Source organism: Corythoichthys intestinalis, chromosome 6 (genome assembly GCF_030265065.1).
Source record: "Corythoichthys intestinalis isolate RoL2023-P3 chromosome 6, ASM3026506v1, whole genome shotgun sequence".
Lineage (NCBI taxonomy): Eukaryota > Metazoa > Chordata > Actinopteri > Syngnathiformes > Syngnathidae > Corythoichthys > Corythoichthys intestinalis.
In genome coordinates, this window is record NC_080400.1 from 2,519,060 (window position 1) to 2,546,925 (window position 27,866).

The window sequence follows — 27,866 nt, forward strand, 5'->3', positions numbered from 1 at the left end:
TTGTCTGGATCGATTATCATCTAAAATATTAGGGAAAATGCGAGAGTAACAAAAAAAAAAAAATACAATTAAGTGAGTTATGAGGTAGATATCGGTGACACCATTTTTTTCATTGTGACGTAATTTGTTTAAAATATGTGAGTGAATACATTTTTTAGTCTTTTTTTTAAAAAACAAAAAAAAAACAACAACTAAATATTAGACATCAATTAATGATTCTAAGCTAAAAATGACGGACATTTTGAATAATAAATATAATTAATCACCTTCGTTTTATGGCTGAGTTGAAACAAAAGGTGTAAACGGAGGTCTCCAGGGTAAAACGGAAAAATTAAAAATATTTCGGGGGTTTAATGCGCCATAAATCTGCTATGGCAGCATAGACATATTATTTTATCCAACAAACCAATCCAACAACTTTTTGGCTTAAAATACAGCAGTTTATTTTTAAAATACAGCAGTTTATTTTCAAGAGGGGTGCAAGAGCAGAAACTGCTTTTTCGTCCTTGTCTGTGTTTTCCGCCATATGTGTATATATATATATATACTGTACATATTAGGGCTGTCAAAATAATCACGTTAACGGGCAGTAATTTTTTTTTTTTTTTAATTAATCACTTTAAAATAGTTGAGGCAATTAACGCACATGCCCCGCTCAAACAGATTAAAATGACAGCATAGTGTAAAATCCGCTTGTTACTTGTTTTTTGGTGTTTGGCGCCCTCTGCTGGTGCTTGGGTCCAACTGATTTTATGTGTTACACCATGAGTTAGCATGGTGTGATTATTGACATCAACAATGGCGAGCTACTAGTTTATTTTTTGATGGAAAATTTTACAAATTTTAATAAAACAAAAACATTAAGTGGGGTTTGAATATAAAATTTCTATAACTTGTACTAACATTTATCTTCTAAGGATTACAAGTCTTTCTATCCATGAAATGCTTTAAGAGAATGTTAATAATGTCAATGCCATCTTGTTGATTTATTGCTATAATAAACAAATACAGTGCATATGTACCGTATGTTGAATGTATCTATCTATCTATCTTGTGTCTTATCTTTCCAGTCCAACAATAATTTACAGAAAAATTAGGCATATTTTAGAGATGGTTTGAATTGCGATTAATTACGGTTAATTCATTTTTAAGCTGTAATTAACTCGATTAAAAAATGTAATCGTTTGACAGCCCTAATATATATATATATATATATATACATACACATTTTTGAGTACTCTTCTAATTACTTGTAAGAGTCATTAGCTCTTTCAGTGCAATTAACGATGATACTCATCCAACCTTATGCTCTGAATTCAAATGACTTTATCTCTAGTAAACTTCCAATCCATTTAAAGTGAAATAGATTGGACGTCTAAATCCGTCAATGATAGCCAACAATTTTCCATGAAAGCAGTTTCACTTTAGCCAAATTTTGACTACACCGTTTGTTATTTTTGGCAAGCCGGGGCTGTAAAATGACATTTTTTACAGCTGGGGCCCCGCCCCTCCCCACATAACCCCTCCTCCTCCTCCCACCTCCACGGCACTGGAACAAAAAGCGTCCCGTGCGGTCTCCCGCTTCAGTCCGCAGTCCAACTTTCCTCAACACTTTTGTCCCTCGTCAGGAGAGCGCCCGGCCCCGTTCGTCTGCCGAATTTTTTGGGACACTTTTGGATTGGACGCAGTTGATCCATGGAGCGCTACCTGCTTCTGCTGCTGCTTCTGCTTGTCGGAACGCGCAACGTCAGTACTTTTACGCAAGTCTCTCTCACCTTTCACTTTCTTATTCATATTCTCTCAAAAATTCATTTTTTTAATGCAAATGAGAGAGTGCTGTTGTTACTCTTATTTTTCTTATACTGTACGCTTTCTCCAGTAGATGTATGCATGTATGTTTATAAAGGGGCGCAATAACAGGTAAACTCATATTAAGAATAAGACAAACTGCGCTACTAAATTATTATTTCTAAAAAAAAATAAATAAAAAAAATCATTATCAATTTCATTATCAATTTGATCATAATCAATGAAAAAACCTTGTGTAGATGGGTGCACTAAATTACCCATATATTTATACGGAGGGAGCAAAAGTCAGCTATGAAGATAAAACATGATATAGTCATACAGTGGTTATCTGTTATTAAAGAGTAATGCGTGAAAATAGTTTAAAAAAAAAAATTGTACAACTCTTATATGTATGTGTACATATGTGTACACATACATGAGTATTTATACAAGGGTGCAAAAGTAGCTATGCAGTAACAATGATCAAAATCATTCAAAACTATATATAAATATATCTTTATCGCTACTATGTTGTACACCTATACATAAGCGTAGTTTGAGAGGAGGCAGGCGCGGCAGCGCCCCTCCTGGTGGCCGTAAAAGGTCATTCCATGTAATTGACTTTCCTATCCATGAATTTGAAAAAAAAAAAAAAAAAAAAAAAGACTTTGTTGGTAAAATTTTGTCTAAAAAGTTGAAAAGCAATCAAACGAACAACAAAAATGAATGAAATGAACAAGAATCCGAGAAATTATTTCATAACGGGTCCAAATTATTTTTTGGAACAGATCATGTGACAAACCACTTAGTGATGGTCCTTTTTTATGCTTAGCCAAAACTACACTTCATGGATATCTAGAATTTCTTGTAACCTTTTAACAACAACTGAGCTTGAACCGTGGATTGCACACAGTGTCAGGATGTATGTACATATACTGTATGACTGTATATATAATAACATACATATTTGTGTGTGTGTATATATATATATATATTTATATAGTATTTATGTATACATATCTATATGTATGTATATGTGTATATACATAAATGTATATACGCATATGTGCATATATGTATATGTATTCATATCTATATATCTATATCCATATATACTGTATATAGATATGTATACATATCATATATATAGATACAGATATATAGATATGTATACATAAATGTATATGTATATTTGTATATACATAAATGTATATGTGTATATACGTATATGTGTATATACGTATATGTATATGTATTCATATCTATAGATCTATATCCATATATACTGTATATAGATATGTATACATATCATATATATAGATATAGATATATAGACATGTATACATATACATACATATACATATAAACATATATACAGTATATACGTATACATTTATATATGCGTATATATGTATATGTGTATACATGTATATGGTGGAAAACACAGACAAGACTGAAAAAGCAGTTTCTGCTCTTGCACCCTTCTTTTTAAAAAAAAAACTGCTGTATTTTAAGCCAAAACAATTGTTGTGTTTGATAGAACAATATGTCTATATGCTGCCATAGCAGATTCATGGCGTATTAAGCCCCCGAAATAATTTGTCTGTTTTACCCTGGAAACCCCCCTTTACAAACGTCGCGCAACCGTTTTTGCTTCAACCCAGCCATAAAACGAAGGTAATTAATTATATTTATTATTCAAAACGTCCGTCATTTTTAGCTTAGAATAATTAATTGATGTCTAATATTTCATTTAAAAAATTATTCATTCGCATATTTTAAACTTTTAAACAAATTACGTCACAGTTTAAAAAATTGGTGTCCGTAAATAAATCAAGGATAGCTACCTCATAACTACCGCTTTATTTTATTTTATTTTTTGTTACTGTCGCATTTTCCCCGATATGTTACATGATAAATAATCCATCCAAACAAAGAAAATTTGGGGGAAAAAAAAAAGTTTAAAAGGGTAAAAATATTAAAAAGAACATCTCGACCACTCCTTGATGTCTGCAATTTCTGCATCGCGACCCTTGTTATATTACCATGTTTCACCCATAAAATCCCCCCAAAATCCGGCTCTGGCCATTCACAGCTGTGTCTTGACACTCGGTGATACATGCTACATGGAGTTTTTGGATCGAAAAGAGGTAAGTACGCGATAATATCTTGTTAAAATCGTGGCGTCTTTAATTCTGCTCTCGCGTGCTCTCACCTCCAGTTAGGGTTTTGTTTAATTTTTTTTTTGAATGCCCTCCTGTTCAAAATTTTTTCCCCCCCAGAAAATTGAGATTTTAAGCTTTCCAATGATGTATCACACACGCATATAGGATAATTTTGAAATTTGGCCAATTTGGGCGTCTCAGAGCAGAATTTCAAGTCACCTGAGTGTTTTCAGCCATATACATGTACATATGTGTATGTATATGTACTGCATATATGCATATATGTGTATGTATATGCGTGTATGTGTATGCATATATGCATATATGTGTATGTATATGTATATATGCATATATATGTATGTATATGTACAGTGGGGAGAAGAAGTATTTGATACACTGCCAATGGGTTTTCCCATTGACTGTGTATCAAATACTTGTTCTCCCCACTGTATATATGCATATCTATGTATGTATATGCATGTATGCATATGTATGTATGCATATGTATATATGTGTATGTATATATGTATTTAGTATGTGTATGTTTATATGTATACGTATACAGGTAAATGTATACTTATATATGTATGTATGTATGTGCATATATATGTATATATAAACACCCATTAACATTTCAATAAAATAATAAGAGTATGTGTATATATAACTAAATAAAAAATAAATTATATATATATATATATATAGAGAGAGAGAGAGAGAGAGAGAGAGATATTAGGGCTGTCAAAATTATCGCGTTAAAGCGCGGTAATTAATTTTTTTAATTAATCACGTTAACATATTTGACGCAATTAACGCACATGTCCCACTCAGAAAGTATTCTGCCTTTTGGTAAGTTTTACAGCAAGGGTTTTTGTGCTGTCCAACAGCGAACTCTTGCGACATGGTTTATTGTTTTCTTGCCAGTTCATTATGGCTGCACGACGTCTCGGGCTGATAATGTTGTGCTTATATGATCCTTGGACAAGATTTGTCCGTAAGTATGGTTGTTGTAAAGAATGCACATATTATGTTAGCAAGCGAAATGTTATATTCTTTTGTATGAGACGCTTTTTGTTTATGTTTAGTGAACCTGTATAGCGTGCTAAGCTAACGTTGTTGCTAATGCAATGCTTCTGTACTTTTTGTATTTTTACGACGGTCTAAAGAGGACAATGGTTTGAGGCCATTTTATTAATAAATCAGATGAAAAAGGAAGAAGTCTAATTATTAAGGCGTCGTTCACTAGCTGTCTAGCTTTGGAAAAAGTAGACGCTTCAGAGTGAGGACAGCATAGACAGATTTAAATGACAGTAGAGTGAAATGCCCACTACAGTCCTTTTGTACCGTATGTTGAATGTATATATCCATCTTGTGTCTTATCTTTCCATTCCAACAATTTATTTTACAGAATATATATATATAATTTACAGAAAAATATGGCATATTTTATAGATTGAATTGCGATTAATTGCGATTAATTACGATTAATTAATTTTTAAGCTGTAATTAACTCGATTAAAAATTTTAATCGTTTGACAGCCCTAATATATATATATATATATGCATATATGTATATATATTTGTATATATCAGTGTATATGTATATATATGTATATGTATCAGTATATATAATATCAGTATATATATATATATATATATAATATCAGTATATAAATAATAAAGAGTATGTATAACTGATTATATATTTTAATTGCTTTTTCTGTACTATACGAAATGGTAGAAACATTAAATTTTCTCTTTTTATTTATGTGTTTATTGTAGAAATATATTATAAAAATTATATAATCTATATTAATAATATTTTAATATTATTTAAATAATTAATATCAAAATATTAAATATAAAAATCACGAGGAAAAGAACAGTCAACTCTCTATTTTTTTATTCTTCTATATTTTTAATTAAAACCAGAAATAAACAGTAAATATTTCCATTTTTCTCCTAAATGACTTCAAATATAATGCACTGCCTGCCATTGACAGCGATAAATGTACAAAGTTACTCGCTCCCACACAGTTCAAATTAATTGGACGTCTATCGCCATCAATGGCAACAAGTGGTTAACTGAGTTCCCTATGAAGGATTTAGCTGAAGTTAAGCATCCTATAACAGTTGCTGAGTTATTACTGTATTATTTCTATGTTAAAAAACTTATTTAGTTAGTTAGACTAATTTAGTGCTGCAACGACTACTCGATTAACTCAAATAATTCGATTTGAAAAAACGTTCGAATCAAATTTTGCTGCTTCGAGGATTCTGTTAATGTGTTTTGAAAGTGTTGCGTTTAGTTTGGTTGGATTCGTTTGGGTGGATACACTGCCCTCTAGTGGCAACAGTGAATATGGCATAACTCGCCTATCATGGCTGGATCCAGCTGCTCCATGTTAGGACCAACATAAGGTATGTTTTTGTTTGCGCTAATATGTTTGTTTATACATTCGTTATTTAGTTTACAAGTATATTTAGCAGTTTTTGTGAGAATGTGTTTAAATGATTTGTTAAGAGCCTTGTAAAAGAAAAAAAAACATTAGTATTTTATAACATTTAAGCTAGTTAGCCAATTGTGCCAATTTTGTTAATACTTAGATCTTCATTTATTTATTATATTGTTTGAGGCTAATCTCAGGTATTTAAAATAATCGATACCCTACTGTTATTACCATGTTACGAATTTAAAAGTTAATAGACTAATAACTCAAAGTTAATATACTCATGTAAAGCTGTCTGAACACAAGTGGCGAATGAAGAGGACGCTGGGATACACATACAGTAGAGGTCCGTCTTAGCCAATTGGATGTCAGGAATGCTAGGCAATAGCCAATGGCAGAGCAGCTATCAGTATGTTACGTTCAGTTAAATCTGGGAGCTGCTTTCTCAAAATCAGATCGGAATTTTTGTGAGACGCAAGGAATTTTTTTAATGACCCCGTAAAATTTTCCGTTTGCCTGTAAAAGTGTTTTTTTCCGGGTTGGGGGTTTCAAAAGGTATCTAGTGCTAAAATTTTTGACAAAATCACATCAGTAAGGGGCATAAAAGTTGTATACAATATTTGCCAAAAACTGTCCTATTCATTTCTAATGGGATGCCATTGACAGGCATGTACGTCCAATTTTCCCATTCATTTTCAATAGCCAGAAAACATAGGTCCTTGTGATTTTGCACCTTTTACCATTACTGCTCATTGACTAGCGCCCGAGTATGTCGACAGCCATTGACGGCCATGTACGTCCAATTTTCCCATTCATTTTCAATGGCGAGAAAACATAGGTACTTGCGATTTTTCACCTTTTACCATGACAGCCCATTGACTGGCGCCCATGTAAGTTGACGGCCATGCCATTGGCAGGCATGTACGTCCAATTTTCCCATTCATTGTCAATGGCCGGAAAACATAGGTCCTTGTGATTTTTCACCATTTAACATGACAGCCCATTGCCTGGCACCCGAGAAAGTCGACAGCCATTGACGGCCATGTACGTCCAATTTTGCCATTCATTTTCAATGGCGAGAAAACATAGGTAATTGCGATTTTTCACCTTTTACCATGACAGCCAATTGACTGGCGCCCACGCAAGTTGACAGCCATGCCATTGACAGGCATGTACGTCCAATTTTCCCATTCATTGTCAATGGCCGGAAAACATAGGTCCTTGTGATTTTTCACCATTTACCATGACAGCCCATTGCCTGGCACCCGAGAAAGTCGACAGCCATTGACGGCCATGTACGTCCAATTTTCCCGTTCATTGTCAATGGCCAAAAAACATAGGTCCTTGTGATTTTTCACCATTTACCATGACTGCCGCCAGAGTAAGTCGATGCCATTGACAGCCTTGCAGGTCCATTCCATTGACGGGCATGTACGTCCAATTTTCCCATTCATTGTCAATGACCGGAAAACATAAGTCCTTGTGATTTTTCACCTTTTACCATGACAGCCCATTGACTGTCGCCCGAGTAAGGCGATGCCATTGACAGCCTTGCAAGTCTATTTCATTGACGGGCATGTACGTCCAATTTTCCCATTCATTATCAATAGCTGGAAAACATACAGTAGATCCTTATGATTTTTCACCTTTTACCATGACAGCCCATTGACTGGCGCCCGAGTAAGTTGATGCCATTGACGGCCATGCACGTCCATGCCATCGACAGGCATGTACATCCAAATTTCCCAATCATTTCCATTGTCGGGAAAACATAGGTCATTGTTTTTTTTTCACCATTTACCATGACAGCCCATTGACTGGTGCCCTAGTAAGTCGATGCCAATGACAGCCATGTACGTCTAATTTTCCTATTCGTTGTCAATAGCCGGAAAACATAGATCCTTGTGATTTTTCACCATTTACCGTTACAGCCCATTGACTGGCACCTGAGTAAGTCAACAGCCATTGACGGCCATGTACGTCCAATTTTCCCATTCATTTTCAATAGCCGGAAAACATAAGTCCTTGTGATTTTTTTCCCCCTTTTACCATGACAGCCCATTGACTGTCACCCGAGTAAGTCGATGCCATTGACAGCCATGCACGTCCGTCCATGCCAGTGACGTGCATGTACGTCCAAATTTCCCATTCATTTTCATTGGCGGGAAAACGTAGGTCCTTGTGTTTTTTTTTTTTTTTGGACTATATAGCATGACAGACCATTGAAATTCAACTGGACAGTATACATGTGTAATTTTACATGGGGTGTACACTGTAACGTGTATACACTATAAAGCAAGGGTGTCCAAACTTTTCCACATAGGGCCGTAGTGGGGGCTAGATTTCATTCCAACAAAACAATCTGATGTCTTACAAGTGTAATCGGTCGACTGCAGTCAGGTGTTGCTTTATTTTTAGATGAAACTTCATTGGTTCAACTGTCTTTGCTCAATTGGTAGGAACAAAAACCAGGACCCAAAGAGGACCGGTTTGGACACCCCTGCTATAATGTGTATATACATGTAGAACTGGGTGGTATTGCCTAAAACAGGGATATCCAAATTCGGTCCTCGAGAGCCCCTATCCAGCTTGTTTTCCATGTCTCCGTCCTCCAACACACTTGATCCTAATCAGGATCGTTATCAGGCACCTGCTGATGAGCTGATCGTTTGATTCAGGTGTGTTAAAGGACGTAGACATGAAAAACAAGCTGGCTCTTGAGAACCGGAGTTTGTTACCCCTGGCCTAAAAAAAACACTCAAAATTTGAATGAATACACTAACATAAGACAGAGAAAGATTCAAATGAACATTATCGGCGAAAAATAATTCAATCCCAGCCATTTTCACCGGTGCAATGGCCTTCGCTCCCGGCCGTTTTACTGGATTTTGACTGATTTTGCAAGGCCCACAGAAAATTCTGTTCTATTGCTATATAAACATGGAACCCACCAAAAGAAAGATTAGGAAAAAAAGTGAGTTAATATTGATTTGAAAATTGCTTAGTTTGAGCAATTTTCCAATTTCTGATGAAAAAACGGAGAAAAACTTTATGTGAAAGCATACATTTCAAACATTAACACAGCTATTTTTTGCTTTTGTGACATCCCAAACATCTGAAAAATATTTTCCTTTTACAAAATAACATAAACAACGAGACAAAAAGAGCTTTTGATTGGAAAGTAACAATTTATTTACACATAACTAACTGAGAGATGACGCTTTTGTGGCCACGGCAGCCGGGTGTCTCATAAAAATGGATTTTTTTTTAGTCTTTCCAGCACGGACTCAACGGCATCGTTTACTGCACCGGTGGTCCCGGTCGTTCTGCATGGTCGTCCAGCCTCTAGGTTGTTCTCCATTTGGTCGTCTTCCGCCGGCGACCCGGCCGTTCTTTGCCGTTAAATTGGGTTGCGGGTCTTACCAAATGCGCTACTGCCCTCCAGTGGGCAGTTTTATTGCTTTAAAATGGATTTTCAGCATTGTGCTTTGGAGCTAAATTGAATCAGAACCCAGAGATGTCTACCGTAAAAAGTCTTTGGGACAATGAAAAATCTTTTAAAAATAGAACATATTTATATGTTTTTGGGAACAAATGAGTTAAAAATTTGTTTTGGCGGCGTTCCAAAGTCACTTCCTGTTGATTTTCAGTCACATGTTGTTGATTTTAGGTGACTTCTAGTTAGTATAGAGCTTTTGCAGGTCACTTCCTGTTAGTTGTAGACCACGTCTTGTTGATTTTGGGGGCATTTCCGGGGTATTTCTTGTTGATTCCGGGTCACTCAATTTTGCGGCATTTCCAAGTTGCGTCATGATCGTTTTGGTTCAGTTCCTGTCCATTTGGGGGGCATTTTGAGGTCACATCCTGTTAATTTTTTTTTGGACCACTTCCTGTTTAATTTGGGGGGCAGTTCCTGTTGACTATGGGGCATTTCTGGGGTCACTTCGTGATGATTTTAGGTCACTTTGAGTTGATTTGGGGGTATTTTCAGGTCATTTTCTAATGATTTTGGGCCACTTTCTGTTCATTTTCCGGCATTTCCAAGTTGCGTCCTGTTCGTTTTGGTTCAGTTCCTGTCGATTTGGGTGGGGCATTTCGAGGTCACATCCTGTTGATTTTTTTTGGACCACTTCCTGTTTAATTTGGGGGGCAGTTCCTGTTGACTTTGGGACATTTCCCAGGTCACTTTGTGATGATTTTAGGTCACTTTGAGTTATTTAGAGGTATTTTTGGGTCATTTCCTGTTGATTTTGGGCCACTTTCTGTTCATGTTTCGGCATTTACAGGTCACTTCCTGTTAGTTCTGGGCCACTTCCTGTTGATTTTGTAATTTCAGTTCACTTCCAGTTCATTCGGGGGCGATTTTGGCTCACGTCCTATTGATTGTGGGTCACTCTCTGTTTGTGTTACGGCGTCTACGGGTCACTCCCTGTTGATTTTCAGGCATTTCTGGGGTGTTTCTTGTTGATTTTGGGTCACTTCCTGTTCATGTTGCGGCGTTTACGGGTCACTTTTTGTTATTGAGTCACCCGCTTTTCATTTTGCAGCATTTACAGGTGTCGTACAATTTTGGGTTCACTTCCTGTTGATTTTTTGGGCCACTTTCTGTTAATTTTGGGGCATTTACAGGGCGCTTGCTGTTAATTTTGAGTCACTTCCTGTTGACTTTGAGACATTTCCGGGGTCACTTCGTGATGATTTTAGGTCACTTTGAGTTGATTTTGGGGTATTTTGGGGTCATTTCCTTTTGATTTTGGGCCACTTTCTGTTCATGTTTCAGCATTCACAGGTCACTTCCTGTTAGTTCTGGGCCACTTCCTGTTGATTTTGTAATTTCAGTTCACTTCCAGTTCATTCGGGGGCGTTTTTGGCTCACGTCCTATTGATTTTGGGTCGCTCTCTGTTTGTGTTACGGCGTCTACGGGTCACTTCCTGTTGATTTTCAGGCATTTCTGGGTGTTTCTTGTTGATTTTGGGTCACTTCCTGTTCATGTTGCGGTGTTTACGGGTCACTTGTCGTTTTTGGGTCACCCGCTTTTCATTTTGCGGCATTTACAGGCTGCGTACGATTTTGGGTTCACTTCCTGTTGATTTTTTGTGCCACTTTCTGTTAATTTTGGGGCATTTACAGGGTGCTCGCTGTTAATTTTGAGTCACTTCCTGTTGTTTTTGCGATTTCAGTTGACTTTCAGTTAATTTTGGGCATATTTGGGTCATTTCCTGTGAATTTTGGGGCATTTCCGGATCACCACGTGATGATGTTTGGTCAGTTTAAGTTCATTTGGGGGATTATTGGATCATTTTCAGGCTGTTTTCTGTTCATGTCGTGGCATTTAAAGGTCACTTCCTGTTGATTTTGGGGCATTTCCAGGTCACTTTGCGATTTCAGTGCACTTCCGGTTATTTTGGGGGCATTTCCGGGTCACTTCGTGATAATTTTAGGTCACTTCCAGTTTTCGCGTCACTTCCTGTTAGTTTTAGGCCACTTCCTGTTGATTTTTGGGCCACTACCTGTTCATTTTGGGGCATTTTGGGGTCACTTTGCGATTCCAGTTCATTTTTGGCATTCATCGGTCACTTCCTGTTGATTTTGGGTCACTCGCTTTTAATTTTGCGCCCTTCACGGGTCACTTCCTGTTGATTTGGGGCATTTCCCGGTTACTTCATGTTGATTTCAGGTCACTTCCAGTTAACTTGTTTTTTTTTTTGTGTGTGTTTTTTTTTTTTTACGGGTCATGCCCTGTTCATTTTGGGTCACTTCCTGTTGATTTAGGAGCATTTCGAGGTCACATCCTGTTGATTTTTGGACCGCTTCCACTTAATTTTGGAGGCAGTTCCTGTTGATTTAGGGGCATTTTAGAGTCACATTGTGATTTCAGTTGACTTTCGGTTAATTATGGGCATTTATATGTCACTTCCTGTCGATTTTGGGTCACTCCCTTTTAATTTTGCACCATTTACGGGTCATTTCCTATTAATTTTTGGGTCAATTCCTGTTGCTTTTTGGGCGTTTTTGGGGTATTTCTTGTGGATTTTGGGTCACTTCCTATTCATGTTGTGGGGTTTTCAGGTCACATGCGGTTAATTTTGGGGCTTTACGGAGCACTTCCTGTTCATTTTGGGTCACTTTCTGTTGATTTTGGGCATTTCAGGGTCATATTGTGATTTCAGTTCACGTCCGGTTAATTTCTGGGATTTAAGGGTCACTTCCTGTTAATTTTTGGGTCACTTCCGGTTGATTTTTGGGGCATTTAAGGGCCACATTGTGATTTCAGTTCACGTCCGGTTAATGTTTGGCATTTTGGGTCACTCCCTTTTAATTTTGCGCCATTTGCGGGTCACTTCCTATTAATTTTTGGGTCACTTCCTGTTGATTTTGGGCATTTCAGGGTCATATTGTGATTTCAGTTCACGTCCGGTTAATTTCTGGGATTTAAGGGTCACTTCCTGTTAATTTTTGGGTCACTTCCGGTTGATTTTTGGGGCATTTAAGGGCCACATTGTGATTTCAGTTCACGTCCGGTTAATTTTTGGCATTTTGGGTCACTCCCTTTTAATTTTGCACCATTTACGGGTCATTTCCTATTAATTTTTGGGTCACTTCCTGTTGATTTGGGGCATTTCAGGGTCATATTGTGATTTCAGTTCACGTCCGGTTAATTTTTGGGATTTAAGGGTCACTTCCTGTTAATTTTTGGGTCACTTCCGGTTGATTTTTGGGGCATTTAAGGGCCACATTGTGATTTCAGTTCACGTCCGGTTAATTTTTGGCATGTTGGGTCACTCCCTTTTAATTTTGCGCCATTTACGGGTCACTTCCTATTAATTTTTGGGTCACTTCCTGTTGATTTTTGGCGTCTCTGAGGTATTTCTTGTTGATTTTGGGTCACTTCCTATTCATGTTGTGGGGTTTTCGGGTCACATGCGGTTAATTTTGGGGCTTTATGGACCACTTCCTGTTCATTTTGGGCATTTCAGGGTCATTTTGTGATTTCAGTTCACGTCTGGTTAATTTTGGGGATTTAAGGGTCACTTTCTGTTAATTTTTGGGTCACTTCCGGTTGATTTTTGGGGCATTGAAGGGCCACATTGTGATTTCAGTTCACGTCCGATTAATTTTTGGCATGTTGGGTCACTCCCTTTTAATTTTGCGCCATTTACGGGTCACTTCCCATTGATTTGGGGGCATTTCAGGCTCATTTCGTGATCATTTCAGGTCACCTCCAGTTAATTTGGGGCATTTATGAGTCACTTCCTGTCAATTTTGGTTGACTTTTGAGGCCATTTAAGGCATTTCTGGGTCTCATCCTATTGATTTAGGGTCGCTTCCTGTTGATATTAAGTTTTTCCTCCTTGGAAAAAATGTATATTATGTAAGTTTTGGCAGAACATTTTTGCCCAAAAACTGACATTTGACTTTTGCAGACCTTGATTTTTGTCGTAGGACAAGTAGCATTTTGAAAATTTTATATAAATATAATTTTTTATCATTGAAAATGAATTTTTTTCTTTTTTAGTTTTTGGTGCAACCGAAAATGCTAGTCTCAAAATCAAATGGGGCTTTTAAAAAAAGCATCCCCAGAAATATAGAATACGCATATGTGTGTTGACGACCAAAGACGTCCAATCCATTTGAAGAGGGAGGGTTGGCACTGAATACACGAACGATCCCTCCCGCTTCAAAAAGATTGGACGTCTACTAGTGACAAACGATCACCTCCAGACCTCGTGCTTCAAATAAATTGGCCATCTACGAGCGACGCTGAAACGTAACCGGTAGTTTTGCCGTCGCAGACGGAGACGTCAGGCGTGTTCGAGCTGAAGATCGAGTCGTTGACGGGCCTGAGCGGCGGCCGCGTCTTCTTCCGGGTTTGCCTCAAGCACGCGCAGGAAATCATCGACCCCGAACCCCCGTGCACGTACGGGATGGAGCTCAGCCCGATCATGGACGCCGACCCCGCCTCCCTGGAAGGGAGCGAGCCCCTCAGGGTGCCCTTTCTCTTCAAGTGGCCGGTAGGCGTCCCGCCGCGCCGCGCCGCCCTTCTCGGGAACCCGCCCTCTTTGTCTGATTTGCGCTTATCGCTCTGCCCATTTTTAGGGAAATTTCTCGTTGATCCTGGAAGCCTGGAGCGCCGAGTCGTCGGAATCCTCAGGTAAGAGGAGGTCCGCTTTGCTAGCTGAGATTCTCCACCAGGGGGCGCTGACAGGGGAAAAATTAGCTTGTGAGTTGAGGAGCTTCATTGAAACAAAATGTGTGCTCTTATGCCATCATGTGTCCTCCATGGGAATTACAACAAGATCCTTTTGATTTATTTATATATGTAGTTTTTTAAAAATTGCTTTATATATATATATATATATACATTTTTTTTCACATGAAAAACATTACAGAATTACATAGTGTTTTAATTTTTTTGGTCAGTAATTTTCTTACAATAACAATTATATATATGGATTGTAGTTCATATTAAATCTTTATTTTTTTATATATATGGTATTGTTTAATGTTGTCAAAAAATATTAATCTAAGAAAAAATTTTTCTACATTAAAAATGCATAACAAAATACAGTAAATAAAAAAATGTTTTAATTTTTTTGTCTGTTGATATTTTTCTTACAATATATGGATTAAAATTCTAAATATTATTTATATGTGATATAAATTATTATTATAATTTAGTGTGGACATAAAAATATTTATTTTAAAAATAATGTTCTGTTCATATTCATCTTAAAAAATAAAATAATTTAAAAGAATTATTTAAAAAATGATATTCAACTAATTAATTAAAAATAATAATTTAAAAAATATTAAATACACAAATACACAGTTAAATACACATAAAAAAAATTAATCATTTTTGTCTGTTGATAATTTTTATACGATAAAAGATAACAATCGAAATTAATTTTAGATCCAGAATATTTATTTGCAATATGTATTATTGTTATTAGTTGTATAATTTTCACATGAAAAATGAATATTTTGTATTTAAAAAAAAACATTTTTCTACTTTATTTTTTAAAAATTTCCGTTTTTTTCTTTTTTTTTTCTTTACAAAATGTTTCTTTAAAAAAAGTTTTTTTACATTAAAAAAATACAATTCAAAATGTATTATTTATGTGTAATCATATTTATAATTATGTATTTAAGTTTCACACAAAAATATTGCTGTTTTTAAAAAAATTATTATTTATATTTTTTTATATTTTTACATTTGAAAAAAATCAATATTTGTGTTATGTTTTTTTTTTTATAAATGAATAAACTTAACACTTCAATTAAAATGTATATTCATTATTTCTTATTTATATGTCGTAATAATAATAATTATTATTATTGGTAGTAGTAGCTTATTTAATATCACATAATTTTTTGGGTATTTTTGAAAAATGTCAGCATATTAAAAATATTTAATTTGTATTGCTACTTCCCTTTATTTTTCATTTTGTTTGTTTGCTTTTTTTCCCATGTATTTTTGTATTGTTTTTAAAGCTCCGTGGCCCCCCCACTAGTGGCTTGGAGGGCAATAAGCAGCTACTCAACATCCTTGTGCCTCAAGCAAAATTTGATCTATGAACACTTGCACTTGAAAAAGAAATGAGGCTCCTCCCTTCACTTGGACATCACGACTCCACCATTAGATGGCGCTTGACCCGTTTTTGAACGGATTCTCCCTCCTCCCGCAGATAAACAGAACAACCTGATCGGCCGCCTGGCGACGCGGCGTCAACTGGACGTAGGCGAGGATTGGTCGCGGGACGTCCACTTTGACCACGTGCGCTACCGGTACCGCGCCGTGTGCGACCAGCACTATCACGGAGACACATGCTCCGCCTACTGTCGCCCCCGCAACGACACTTTCGGCCACTTCACCTGCCAGGGGGACGGGCAACGCCAGTGTCTCGAGGGCTGGGACGGTGAATACTGCGGGAAGCGTGAGTACGCCTTAACGTCACTGCCATTGACGGACATAGACGTCCAATTGGGCATTTAAGGTTCACTTCCTGTAGATATTGCGTAACTTCCAGGGGATATGAAGGCATTTCGAAGTCACTTCCTGTTTATATTGGGTCACTTCCTGTTGATCTTCAGGCATCTCGGACCTCCTGGAGATATCGGGTCACTTCCTGTTGATGTGGGGGCATTTAAGGGTCACTTCCTGTTGATTTGGGGATATTTCAGGGTCACTTCCTGTAGATATCGGGTCACTTCCTGTTGATTTGGGGCATTTAAGGTCCACTTCCTGTTGATATGGGGATATTTCAGGGTCACTTCCTGTTGATTTGAAGACATTTAAGGTTCACTTCCTGTTTACATCGGGTCACTTCCTGTTGATTTGGGGCATTTAAGGTCCACTTCCTGTTGATATGGGGATATTTCAGGGTCACGTCCTGTTGATTTGAAGACATTTAAGGTTCACTTCCTGTTTACATCGGGTCACTTCCTGTTGATTTGGAGCATTTAAGGTCCACTTCCTGTTGATATCGGGTCACTTCCTGTTGTCATGAGGGTATTTCAGAATCACTTCCTGTTGATCTGAAAACATTTAAGGTTCACTTCCTATTTACATCAGGTCACTTCCTGTTGATTTGAGGACATTTCAAGATGACTTCTTGTTTATACCTGGTCACTTTCTGTTGATTTGGGGCATTTAAGGTCCACTTCTTGTCAATATCGGGTCACTTCCTGTTGATTTGGGGGCATTTCAGGGTCACTTCTTGTAGGTTCGGGTCACTTCCTGTTGATTCGGGGACATTTCTGGGTCACTTCCTGCTCATGTTGAGTCACTTCCTGTTGATCTTGAGGCACCTTGGACTTCCTGGAGATATCGGGTCACTTTCTGTTGATTTGGGGGCATTTCAGGATAGCTTACTGTTTATATTGGATAACTTTTTGTTGATTTGGGATATTTCAGGATCTCTTCCTGTTTATATTGGGTCACTTTCTGTTGATTTGGGGACATTTCAGAGTCATTTCCTTTAGATTTCGGGTCACTTCCTGTTGATGTGGGGACATTTCTGGGTCACTTCCTGTTTATATTGAGTCAATTCCTGTTGATCTTGAGACCCTAAAAACTAAATTTTCAGATTTTTGTAGTCCTTGGATTAAGGACTACAAAATGGTATTATCCGCCAGTAATGGCGCTAGGCATCCAATCCACTTGAAATGGAAGGGTGGCAGTGAATGACGTAGTGCCGTCAGTGGCAAATAATGAGTTAAAAGTATGTTAAACGAGTTAAAATTTAAAAAACCATCCCACCAATGAGTTTATCGCTAGTAGACGTCCAATCTCTCTGAAGTGGGAGGGTTGGCTAGCTCTCCCACTTCCAATGGCTTGGACGTCTAGCAGTCAATGTTTGAAAGTAAGAAGAAATAAGCTATTTCTGCATTAACTTTGATGGGTATGTTGCCCCTTCCAACATGGCCGCCCTGAGGCTATAGTAGGGGCGATGAAAGGCATTTTTGAATGCCTCTACCCCGAATTGGATGTCGAGCGCTGTCAATGGCAGCCGCTGAAGGGAAGCCGAGCAGCTGGCCTGCCCGACAAAAAAAACACATGGCCGGCGGCGCACATTAATCAGTCAGCGTGCGCGTGTTTCGGCCGGGGGCGACGGAGCTCCCAAACAAAATATGGGCACTCATGCCGATTTATGACAATTTCATGGCTCATAGACATAAACAAGCCTTGCTAAGAAAAGGAGGGAAACCAACTTTTTTGATAGCAAAATTTTTTTGTTTGTTATTTTTTTGTTAATTAGACCTTTATTCATTCCCTGCCATTGACAGGGATAGACGTCCAATTCATGTTAAAGTTATCCGTGACCCAAAGTCAGTAGGAAGTGACCCTGACATGCTCCCAAATCTACAGGAAGTGACCCTAAAGTGCCCCAAAAATTAACAGGAAGTGACCCGATATCCACAAAAAGTGACTTTGTAATGCTCCCAAATAAGCAAAAAGTGACCTGATGTCAACAGGAAGTGACCCTAAAGTGTCCCAAAATTAACAGGAAGTGACCAGATATCCACAGGAAGTGACCCTGAAATGCACAAAATCAACAGGAAGTGTAATTTTCCCAAATCAACAGGAAGTGACCCGATATCTACAGGAAGTGACATGATGTCAACAGAAAGTGACTCTGTAATGCTCCCAAATCAACAGGAAGTTATCCAATATCAACAGGAAGTGCCCCCGAAATTCACCCAGATAAACAGGAAGTGACCAGCTATCCACAGGAAGTGACCCCCGATATCTACCCAAATCAACAGGAAGTGACCAGCTATCCACAGGAAATGACCCACCCAATTTCAACAGGAAGTGACTCTGCAACGCTCCCAAATCAACAGGAAGTGACATGACATCAACAGAAAGTGACCCGATGTCAACAGGAAGTGACCCCGAAGTGTCCCCAAATAAACAGGAAGTGACCAGAAATCCATTGGAAGTCATTCCTAAATGAACCCAAATCAACAGGGAGTGACCTGATATCAACAAGAAGTGACCCAATATCAACAGGAAGTGATCCAATGTCAATAGTAAGTGACCCCAAAGTTTCCCCAAATAAACAGGAAGTGACCAGATATTCATTGGAAGTCACCCCGAAACTCACCCAAACTAACAGGAAGTAACCTGACATCAACAGGAAGTGGCCCGATGTCAACAGGAAGTGACCCGAAATCAACAGGAAATGACCTCAAAGTGTCCCAAAATAAACAGGAAGTGACCAGATATCCATTTGAGGTCACCCCAAAATACACCCAAATCAACAGGAAGTGACCTTATATCAACAAGAAGTTCCCCAATATCAACAGGAAGTGATCCGATATCAACAGGAAGTGTCCCCAAAATGCACCCAAATAAACAGGAAGTGACCTGATATCAACAGGAAGTGACCTGATATCAACAGGAAGTGACCCGATGTCAACAGGAAGTGACCCAATTTTAATAGGAAGTGACCCAATATCAGTGACCCAATATCAAACAGTGTCCCCACATAAACAGGAAGTGACCAGATATCCATAGGAAGCCACCCAGAAATGCACCCAAATCAACAGGAAGTGACCCAATATCAACATGAAGTGACCTGATATAAACAGGAAGTGACCTGATATAAACAGGAAGTGATTCTGTAATGTTCCCAAATCAACAGAAATTGACCTGTTATCAACAGGATGTGACCCTGCAATGCTTCCAAATATACAGGAAGTGAACCAATATCAACAGGATGTCCCCCAAATAACCAGCAGGGGGTGATTAACTGTATCAATTGCCCAATAACTAGTGGCGGGGGCGCAACTAGCGATAAACTCATTTCATTTCATGGTAGAATCTGCTTTCATCGCCCCTACCAAAATGGCTACGGGGCGGCCATGTTGGTAGGGGCACCTTTCCATTCAAAGTCAACGCATCGAAATTAAGGCTAATTAGATAATCCTTTGTCTTTTAAGATGTTTTTATATGCTAATTATCCTGATTTGACAATGTATTTGAAGACTTTTTTTTGCTAGGTTAGCATATTTTAATGATGTTTATGAAGGTTGAAATGCTGAATTCATCTTATTCCCAAGGCTAACTTGTTAAGTTAAGATGTTTCAATGTTGTTTTCAAAGACTAAAGTTCTCAGGTTTGCCTTTCTAAAGTTTTTCAAGGCTAGTAACACAAACTTGTGTCTTTTAAAATGTTTTTAAAGGCTAAGTAACTTGACTTGATGATGTTTTTAAAGGATTTTTTTTACTAGATTATCATGTTTTGATGATGTTTTTGAAGGTTAAATTGCTAAATTATCTTTTTGCCAAGGCTAACATGCAAAGCTAAGATGTTTTGGTGGTGTTTTCTTGGACTTGTGTGCTAAGGTTTTGCTTTCTTAAGTTTTAATGGCTAATAAGATAAACTTGTGTCTTTTCAGATGTTTTTAAAGGCTATGTAACGTGATTTGGTCATGTTTTTGAAGGCTTCTTTGCTAGGCTAGTGAGTTTTCCTGATTATTTTGAAGGTTAAAATGCTAAATTCATCCTATTTCTAAGGCTAACATGCTAGGATATGAGATTTCGATAGTGTTTTCAGAGGTTAAAGTGCTAGGGTATGCCTCTCTTTTTTTAAAGTTTTTAATGTCGGATAAGATAAACTTGTTTCTTTCAAAACGTTCTTAAATGTTAAGTATCTTGATTTGATCATGTTTTTGAAGGCTTCTTTGCTAGGTTAGCATGTTTTGTTGATGTTTTCTGAAAGTTAAAATGCTAAATTCATCTTATTCTCAAGGCTAATCAGGATTTTGAAGGCTTCTTTGCTAGGTTAGCATGTTTTAACGAGGTTTTTGAAGGTTGAAATGCTAAATTCATCTAATTCTTAAGGCTAACATGCTAGGATAAGATGTTTTGATGGCGTTTTCCAAGGCTAAAGTGCTAAGGTATGCCTTTCTAAAGCCCCTGAAGGCTAATATGCATGTGTGAGACTTACTAATAAGTTAATTAATATGTGATTCCGAGACATTTTTTACCTATAAATGGTCAGAATCCTCTTTTGAGCTTAGTAAATGGTGTCTAATTTATTTTTGATTAGTTTATTTCTTTCATATTTAAAAAATGAAAGAAAAACAGCAAATGTATTCATTTTTAAATTTTTATATATTTTTGTATATATTTACAAAAAACTGATTACATAAAAAAGAGAAAAAGTATACTTGAAAAACTTTTTTCATAATAAAAAACTAAATCATTGTATAAAAAACAATAAGTATTAACTCTTTCAGCGCCATTGATGCAGAATTATGTACTCTTTAAGTGCGTTTACCACTAGTAGACGCCCAACGTTCGTTTAGTCGCTGCCAACCCTCCCACTTCGAATGGATTGACATCTATGGCCGTCAATGGCAGCCTGTTAATAGCCAGAGTAATTAGCAGACGTTTTGATTTATAATTTAAATAATCTTTTAAAAATTGGTTGAGAAATAAGCAAGTTATGTATCGTTTTTAATGTCAATACATTGACTTTGTTGGGAATGTTGCCCCTACCAATATGGCTGACCTGAGGCTATAGTAGGGGTAACAATTGGCCTTTTCATGCTACTGCAGTGAATTTTATGACTTTTTTTCTTATGATATTATTGTATTATATTATATATTTTTTATAATTTCATTATTGTATGCCATTGACGGTGTTTTATGTCCAATCCACTTGAAGTTGGAGGGTTGGCCGGGTCCCCCACTTCAAACAGATTGGACATCTACTTGTGATAAATTCATTTAAAATTATGGGCATAAGCATGAAAAGACCTGTCATTAGCCCCACCAACATGGCCTTTGGGCAGCCATGTTGGTAGGGGCAAAGTCAACACAATGACATTAAAATGAAGTCATAACTAGCTTTTCTTTAAAGATTATTCAACCAATGTCAACGCAACTGCTTTTTCCTCATCGGCTGCAATTGACGGTTATAGACGTCCAATTCATTAGAAGCGGGAGGGGTGGCAGCCTTCTGCTTCAAATGTAATTTTTACTAGTAAAAAATTCATGGAAAGTCATGGCAGAAGCATCGTTCATCACCCCTATCAAATTGCTTCAGGGCGGCCATGTTGGTAGGGGCAACATTTCCATCAAAGTCAATGCGTTAACATTGAAATGAAGTCAGAACTAGCTTATTTCTCAACCAATTTTTAAAAGAATCAACGTCTAAGCATCTGACCCTCCTCCCGCTTCCTTCCCATCAGCCATCTGCGCGGCGGGCTGCAGCGCCGAGCACGGGTTCTGCCAGGCGCCCGGCGAGTGCGCCTGCAGGCAAGGCTGGCAGGGGGAGCGCTGCGACCAGTGCGAGCGACACCCCGGCTGTCTGCACGGAACCTGTCAGCAGCCGTGGCAGTGCCACTGCGAGGAGGGCTGGGGCGGACTCTACTGCGACCAGGGTTAGCGCCGTCGTCGCGCGTCGTCGAGCGGACGCCGTCCTTTCCCGATTGACAATTTTTTTGGACGCCCTCAGATCTCAACTACTGCACCAATCATAAGCCGTGCCAGAACGGTGCGTCGTGCACCAACACGGGTCAGGGCAGCTACACCTGCGCTTGCAGGCCGGGATTCAGCGGGAACAACTGCGAGACGGAAAACAAGCTCTGCGACAGCGCCCCCTGTAGGAACGGAGGCAGTTGCCAGGTATGTTTTTTGGGTCAATTAAATAACTTTTTCATTGTTATTACATTATTATTTTTATTAATAAGAACATTGCTCCGCTGGTTGGTAGACTAATTGTGGGTCACTTCCTGTGGATTTTGAGCAACTTCCTGTTCATTTTGGGGAATTTACCGGTCACTTCCTGTTGATTTTGAGGCATTCTAGGGTCACTTCCTGTTAATTTTGGGGCACTTACGGCTCAACCGCCTGTTGATTTTGAGGCATTCCAGGGTCACTTCCTGTGGATTTTGGGCCACTTCCTGTTAATTTTGCGGCATTTGCGGGTCATTTCCTGTTCATTTTGAGGCACCCAGGATCACTTCCTGTTTGGGGCGTTTACGGGTCACTTCCTGTTGATTTTGAGGCATTCTAGGGTCCCTTCCTGTTAATTTTGGGGCACTTACGGATCACTTCCTGTTGATTTTGTGGCATTCCAGGGTCACTTCCTGTGGATTTTGGGCCACTTCCTGTTAATTTTGCAGCATTTACAGGTCACTTCCTGTTAATTTTGGGGCACTTACGGCTCACTTCCTGTTGATTTTGAGGCATTCCGGGGTCACTTCCTGTGGATTTTGGGCCACTTCCTGTTAATTTTGCGGCATTTGCACGTCATTTCCTGTTCATTTTGAGGCACCCAGGATCACTTCCTGTTTGGGGCGTTTACGGGTCACTTCCTGTTGATTTTGAGGCATTCTAGGGTCCCTTCCTGTTAATTTTGGGGCCCTTACATATCACTTCCTGTTGGTTTTGTGGCATTCCAGGGTCACTTCCTGTGGATTTTGGGCCACTTCCTGTTAATTTTGCAGCATTTACAGGTCACGTCCTGTTAATTTTGGGGCACTTACGTCTCACTTCCTGTTCATTTTGAGGCACCCAGGATCACTTCCTGTGAATTTTGGGGCACTTACAGGTCACTTCCTGTTTATTATGAGGCATTCCAGGGTCACTTTCTGTGGCTTTTGGGCCACTTACAGGTCAATTCCTGTTAATTTTGCGGTATTTGGGGGTCACTTCCTGTTGATTTTGAGGTATTCAAGGGTTACATCCTGTGGCTATCGGGCCACTTCCTTTTGATTTTGAGGTATTCCTGGGTCACTTCCTGTGGATTTTGGGCCATTTCCTGTTAATTTTGCAGCATTTGCAGGTCCCTTCCTGTTGATTTTGAGGCACCCTGATCACTTCCTGTTAATCTTGGGGCACTTACGGGTCACTTCCTGTTGATTTCGAGGTATTCCAGGGTCACTTCCTGTGGATTTTGGGCCACTTACAGGTCACTTCCTGTTAATTTTGCGGCATTTGCGGTTCACTTCCTGTTGATTTTGAGGTATTCATGGGTTACTTCCTGTGGCTATCGGGCCACTTCCTTTTGAGTTTGAGGTATTACTGGGTCACTTCCTGTGGATTTTGGGCTACATCCTGTTAATTTGCGGCATTTACAGGTCACTTCCTGTTGATTTTGGACTACTTCCTGTTAGTTTTGGGGCATTTAGAGGTCACTTCCTGTGGATTTTGGGCCACTTCCTGTTAATTTTGCAGCATTTACAGGTCACTTCCTGTTAATTTTGGGGCACTTACTGTTAATTTTGCGGCATTTGCGTGTCATTTCCTGTTCATTTTGAGGCACCCAGGATCACTTCCTGTGAATTTTGGGGCACTTACAGGTCATTTCCTGTTTATTATGAGGCATTACAGGGTCACTTTCTGTGGATTTTGGGCCACTTACAGGTCACTTCCTGTTAATTTTGCGGTATTTGGGGGTCACTTCCTGTTGATTTTGAGGTATTCAAGGGTTACGTCCTGTGGCTATCGGGCCACTTCCTTTTGATTTTGAGGTATTCCTGGGTCACTTCCTGTGGATTTTCGGCCACTTCCTGTTAATTTTGCAGCATTTACGGGTCCCTTCCTGTTGATTTTGAGGCACCCAGATCACTTCCTGTTAATCTTGGGGCACTTACGGGTTACTTCCAGTTGATTTCGAGGTATACCAGGGTCACTTCCTGTGGATTTTGGGCCACTTACAGGTCACTTCCTGTTAATTTTGCGGCATTTGCGGTTCACTTCCCGTTGATTTTGAGGTATTCAAGGCTTACTTCCTGTGGCTATTGGGCCACTTCCTTTTGAGTTTGAGGTATTACTGGGTCATTTCCTGTGGATTTTGGGCCACTTCCTGGTAATTTTGCAGCATTTGCGGGTCACTTCCTGTTGATTTTAAGGCATTCCAGGGTCACTTCCTGTGGATTTTGTGCCACTTACAGGTAACTTTCTGTTAGTTTTGCGGTAATGCGGGTCACTTCCTGTTGATTTTGAGGTATTCAAGGGTTACTTCCTGTGGCTATCGGGCCACTTCCTTTTGAGTTTGAGGTATTACTGGGTCACTTCCTGTGGATTTTGGGCCACATCCTGTTAATTTGTTGATTTTGGACTACTTCCTGTTAGTTTTGGGGCATTTAGAGGTCACTTCCTGTGGATTTTGGGCCACTCTGTAGTAATTATGGGGCATTTACAGGTCACTTCTTGTGGAAATCAGGTCACTTCCTATTGATTTTGAAGTATTCCAGGGTCACTTCCTGTGGGTTTTGGGCCACTTCCCGTTAATTTTTGGGCATTTACGGGTCACTTCCTGCTGATTTTGAGGCATTACAGGGTCACCCCCTGTGGATATCAGGTCACTCCCTATTGATTTTGAGGTATTCCAGGGTCATTTTCTGTGAAATTTGGGCCACTTCCTGTTAATTTTGGGGCATTTATAGGTCACTTCCTGTTGATTTTGAGGCATTCCAGGGTCACTCTCTGTGGATTTTGGGCCATTTCATATTAATTTGGGGGCATTTACAGGTCACTTCCTGTGGATATCGGGTCAGTTCCTATTGATTTTGAGGTATTCCAGGGTCACTTCCTGTGGGTTATGGGCCACTTCCCATTAATTTGGGGGCATTTATAGGTCAGTTCCTGTTGATTTTTAGGAGTTCCATGGTCACTTCCTGTGGATATCGGGTCACTTCCTACTGATTTTGAGGTATTGCAGTTTCACGTCCTGTTGATTTTTAGGTATTCCGGGGTGACTTCCTATGGATTTTGGGCCACTTCCTTTTAATTTTGGGGCATTTACAGGTCAGTTCCTGTTGATTCTGAGGCATTCCAGGGTCACTTCCTTTTTACTTTTGGGCGACCTACTACTCTTCTAATTTTGGCACACTTTCTGTTGATTGTGGGGCATTCCTAGGTCACTTCCTGTTCATTTTCGGTCACTTCCTGTTCATTTAGGTTCAATTCTGGGTCACTTCCTCTTGATTTAAGGCCAATTCCCGATTAATTCGGGGTCATTACTGGGCTACTTTCTAGTTTATTTTCTGTACTCCCTGAAAATTCTCAGGCATCTACGTGACAAATTGTCACAGTAAAGTGCATGGTCCAACTAGAATATGCAATTTTTGCTTTTCCATGGGTCACTTTTGAGGCATTCCCAGGGTCATTTCCTGTTAATTAATTAATCAGCAATATACTGAATATATATATATATATTTTTTTTGTTGTTGTTGTTTTTTTTGTTTGTTTTTTTGTTTGTTTGTTTGTTTTTTTGTTTTTGTCGTCAAAACTAATGACCACCAATGACGATTTTTTTTTTTCGGGGTCCTTGTTGACAATCAGTAAAACTGAATGGATTGAATTGTCAACTTGGCAGTCGAGCGTGCTGACCACTGAGCTAACAGTCCAATCTGTTTTCAGCTGCCGTTAACATGCAAATAAATTTGTCAGGGAATAATTTGGTCCTAACCGTGTATACCGGGTGTCTCAAACTCAATTTCATTGGTTGTGGTCGTCATAAAAGAGGTCTAGCTGAGTCTGAATTGCATCAAGGATTAATAATAATAATAATAATGTTACAAATTCAATTTTGCTAACTTTTTTGTAAAAACACAAAGTTTATCATTAGCTTGAACTATATTAGGCCAGGTCTTCTGTTTTTTGTGTCCTACATCCGCCCGGTGACCAGTTTAGGATGTAGTCCAAATTTTGCCTGAAGTCAACTGGGATAGGCTCCAGCACCCTGCAACCCTACTGACAAGGGTGAATAAATGGATATGTTAGGCCATAGTAACGAAAACAAAATATGCAAATAAGCAAAATATGTATGGGCCACACATTTAAACAAAATATGTTTATTATTCTTTTAAATCAGTTATTCAGGTTGATTATTTATTTGATTTTTTTCATTAGTTATTTAATTTTCTTTAGTTATTTACGTTTTGTATTTTTTTTTTCCCTATTGTTTCATAGTATTTTATGTTATTCATTTTTTAATTTTATTTATGTATTTATTTTGACATTTTTTTCATTGCGCATGCAAAATAGCTGAAGGTTACACTTAAAAAAAAAAAAAAAAAATATTATTATTTCCTTAAATTATAATATTAAATAGTAATATAATAAATTATATTACTATTTTAATTATCAATTTCTCAATCATATTTGATCATTTCATATAACAGATGTTTTTTTTCCAGGTGGCAAAATATGCCTGAGTCACACAAGGGGCGGAGCTTGGAGGGGTGTTGGGTGTGGCGGCACCCGGGCTGTGGGCGTAAAGGGGGCGTGGTTTAGTGAGGAGAGGGTCAATTAGAAAGGTAAACTGATACGCGGAGTTGGAATATAGGGTTTAAGTACAGGTAGTTCCTAAGCCAACGACGTAACCCGAATTTCCGCATAAGTCGGAATGAACCCTTTAAGTACCCCAAAATACCCCTTAAATCTCAAAACAACTGTCCAAAAACATGTATTGTGTGTCATTGTCCTGTCGCGGTCAAGTCCGAGATTGAGCCAACCAAGATTTGCCCAAAATCGGGACTCAATGACATTAGGTCGAGATCCAGATTTGAAGAGTCCGAGACCATGATCCCAACCAAGAATTCGCAAAATCTGGAATCGCTGAGATTAAAACGGGATCGAGATTTAAGGAGTAGAGAAAGAGATTTACTGACCTCTTTAAAACGCGATCAAGATTTTAGGCATAGAGATTAAGACGCGACCAAGGTTCGCTGAAATCAGGAATCGCTCGGATGAAAATCAAGATCCTGGGAGTCAAGGCTGAGAAAAGACCGAGATTTGCCTGAGACTCTCCCAAAATCAGAAAATGCTGAGATTGAATCGAGCTCAAGACTTTAGGAGTCGAGATCAAAACCCAGCCACACGTGCCGAGAAATCAGAAAATAAGTGCCGACCGAGATTTGCCCGAATAAGGAATCAATGAGATCAGGTCAAAAGTCAAGACTTGAAGAGTCAAGACCAAGACATAACAAAGAT

At 38.6% G+C, this 27,866-nt stretch overlaps 1 protein-coding gene across 1 annotated transcript in view; it reads left to right on the plus strand.

Annotated features, from left to right (window-relative positions):
• Positions 1-1,586: 1,586 nt before the first annotated feature.
• The window catches only part of dlc (deltaC), a 95,416-nt gene continuing 69,136 nt past the window's right edge, over positions 1,587-27,866 (plus strand). The window contains exons 1-6 of the mRNA XM_057838239.1: positions 1,587-1,746; positions 14,198-14,416; positions 14,502-14,556; positions 16,094-16,342; positions 22,112-22,303; positions 22,378-22,547. Coding sequence (XP_057694222.1) covers positions 1,696-1,746; positions 14,198-14,416; positions 14,502-14,556; positions 16,094-16,342; positions 22,112-22,303; positions 22,378-22,547 — 936 coding nt within the window. The 5' untranslated portion in view covers positions 1,587-1,695. The remainder of the gene's footprint in view (positions 1,747-14,197; positions 14,417-14,501; positions 14,557-16,093; positions 16,343-22,111; positions 22,304-22,377; positions 22,548-27,866) is intronic.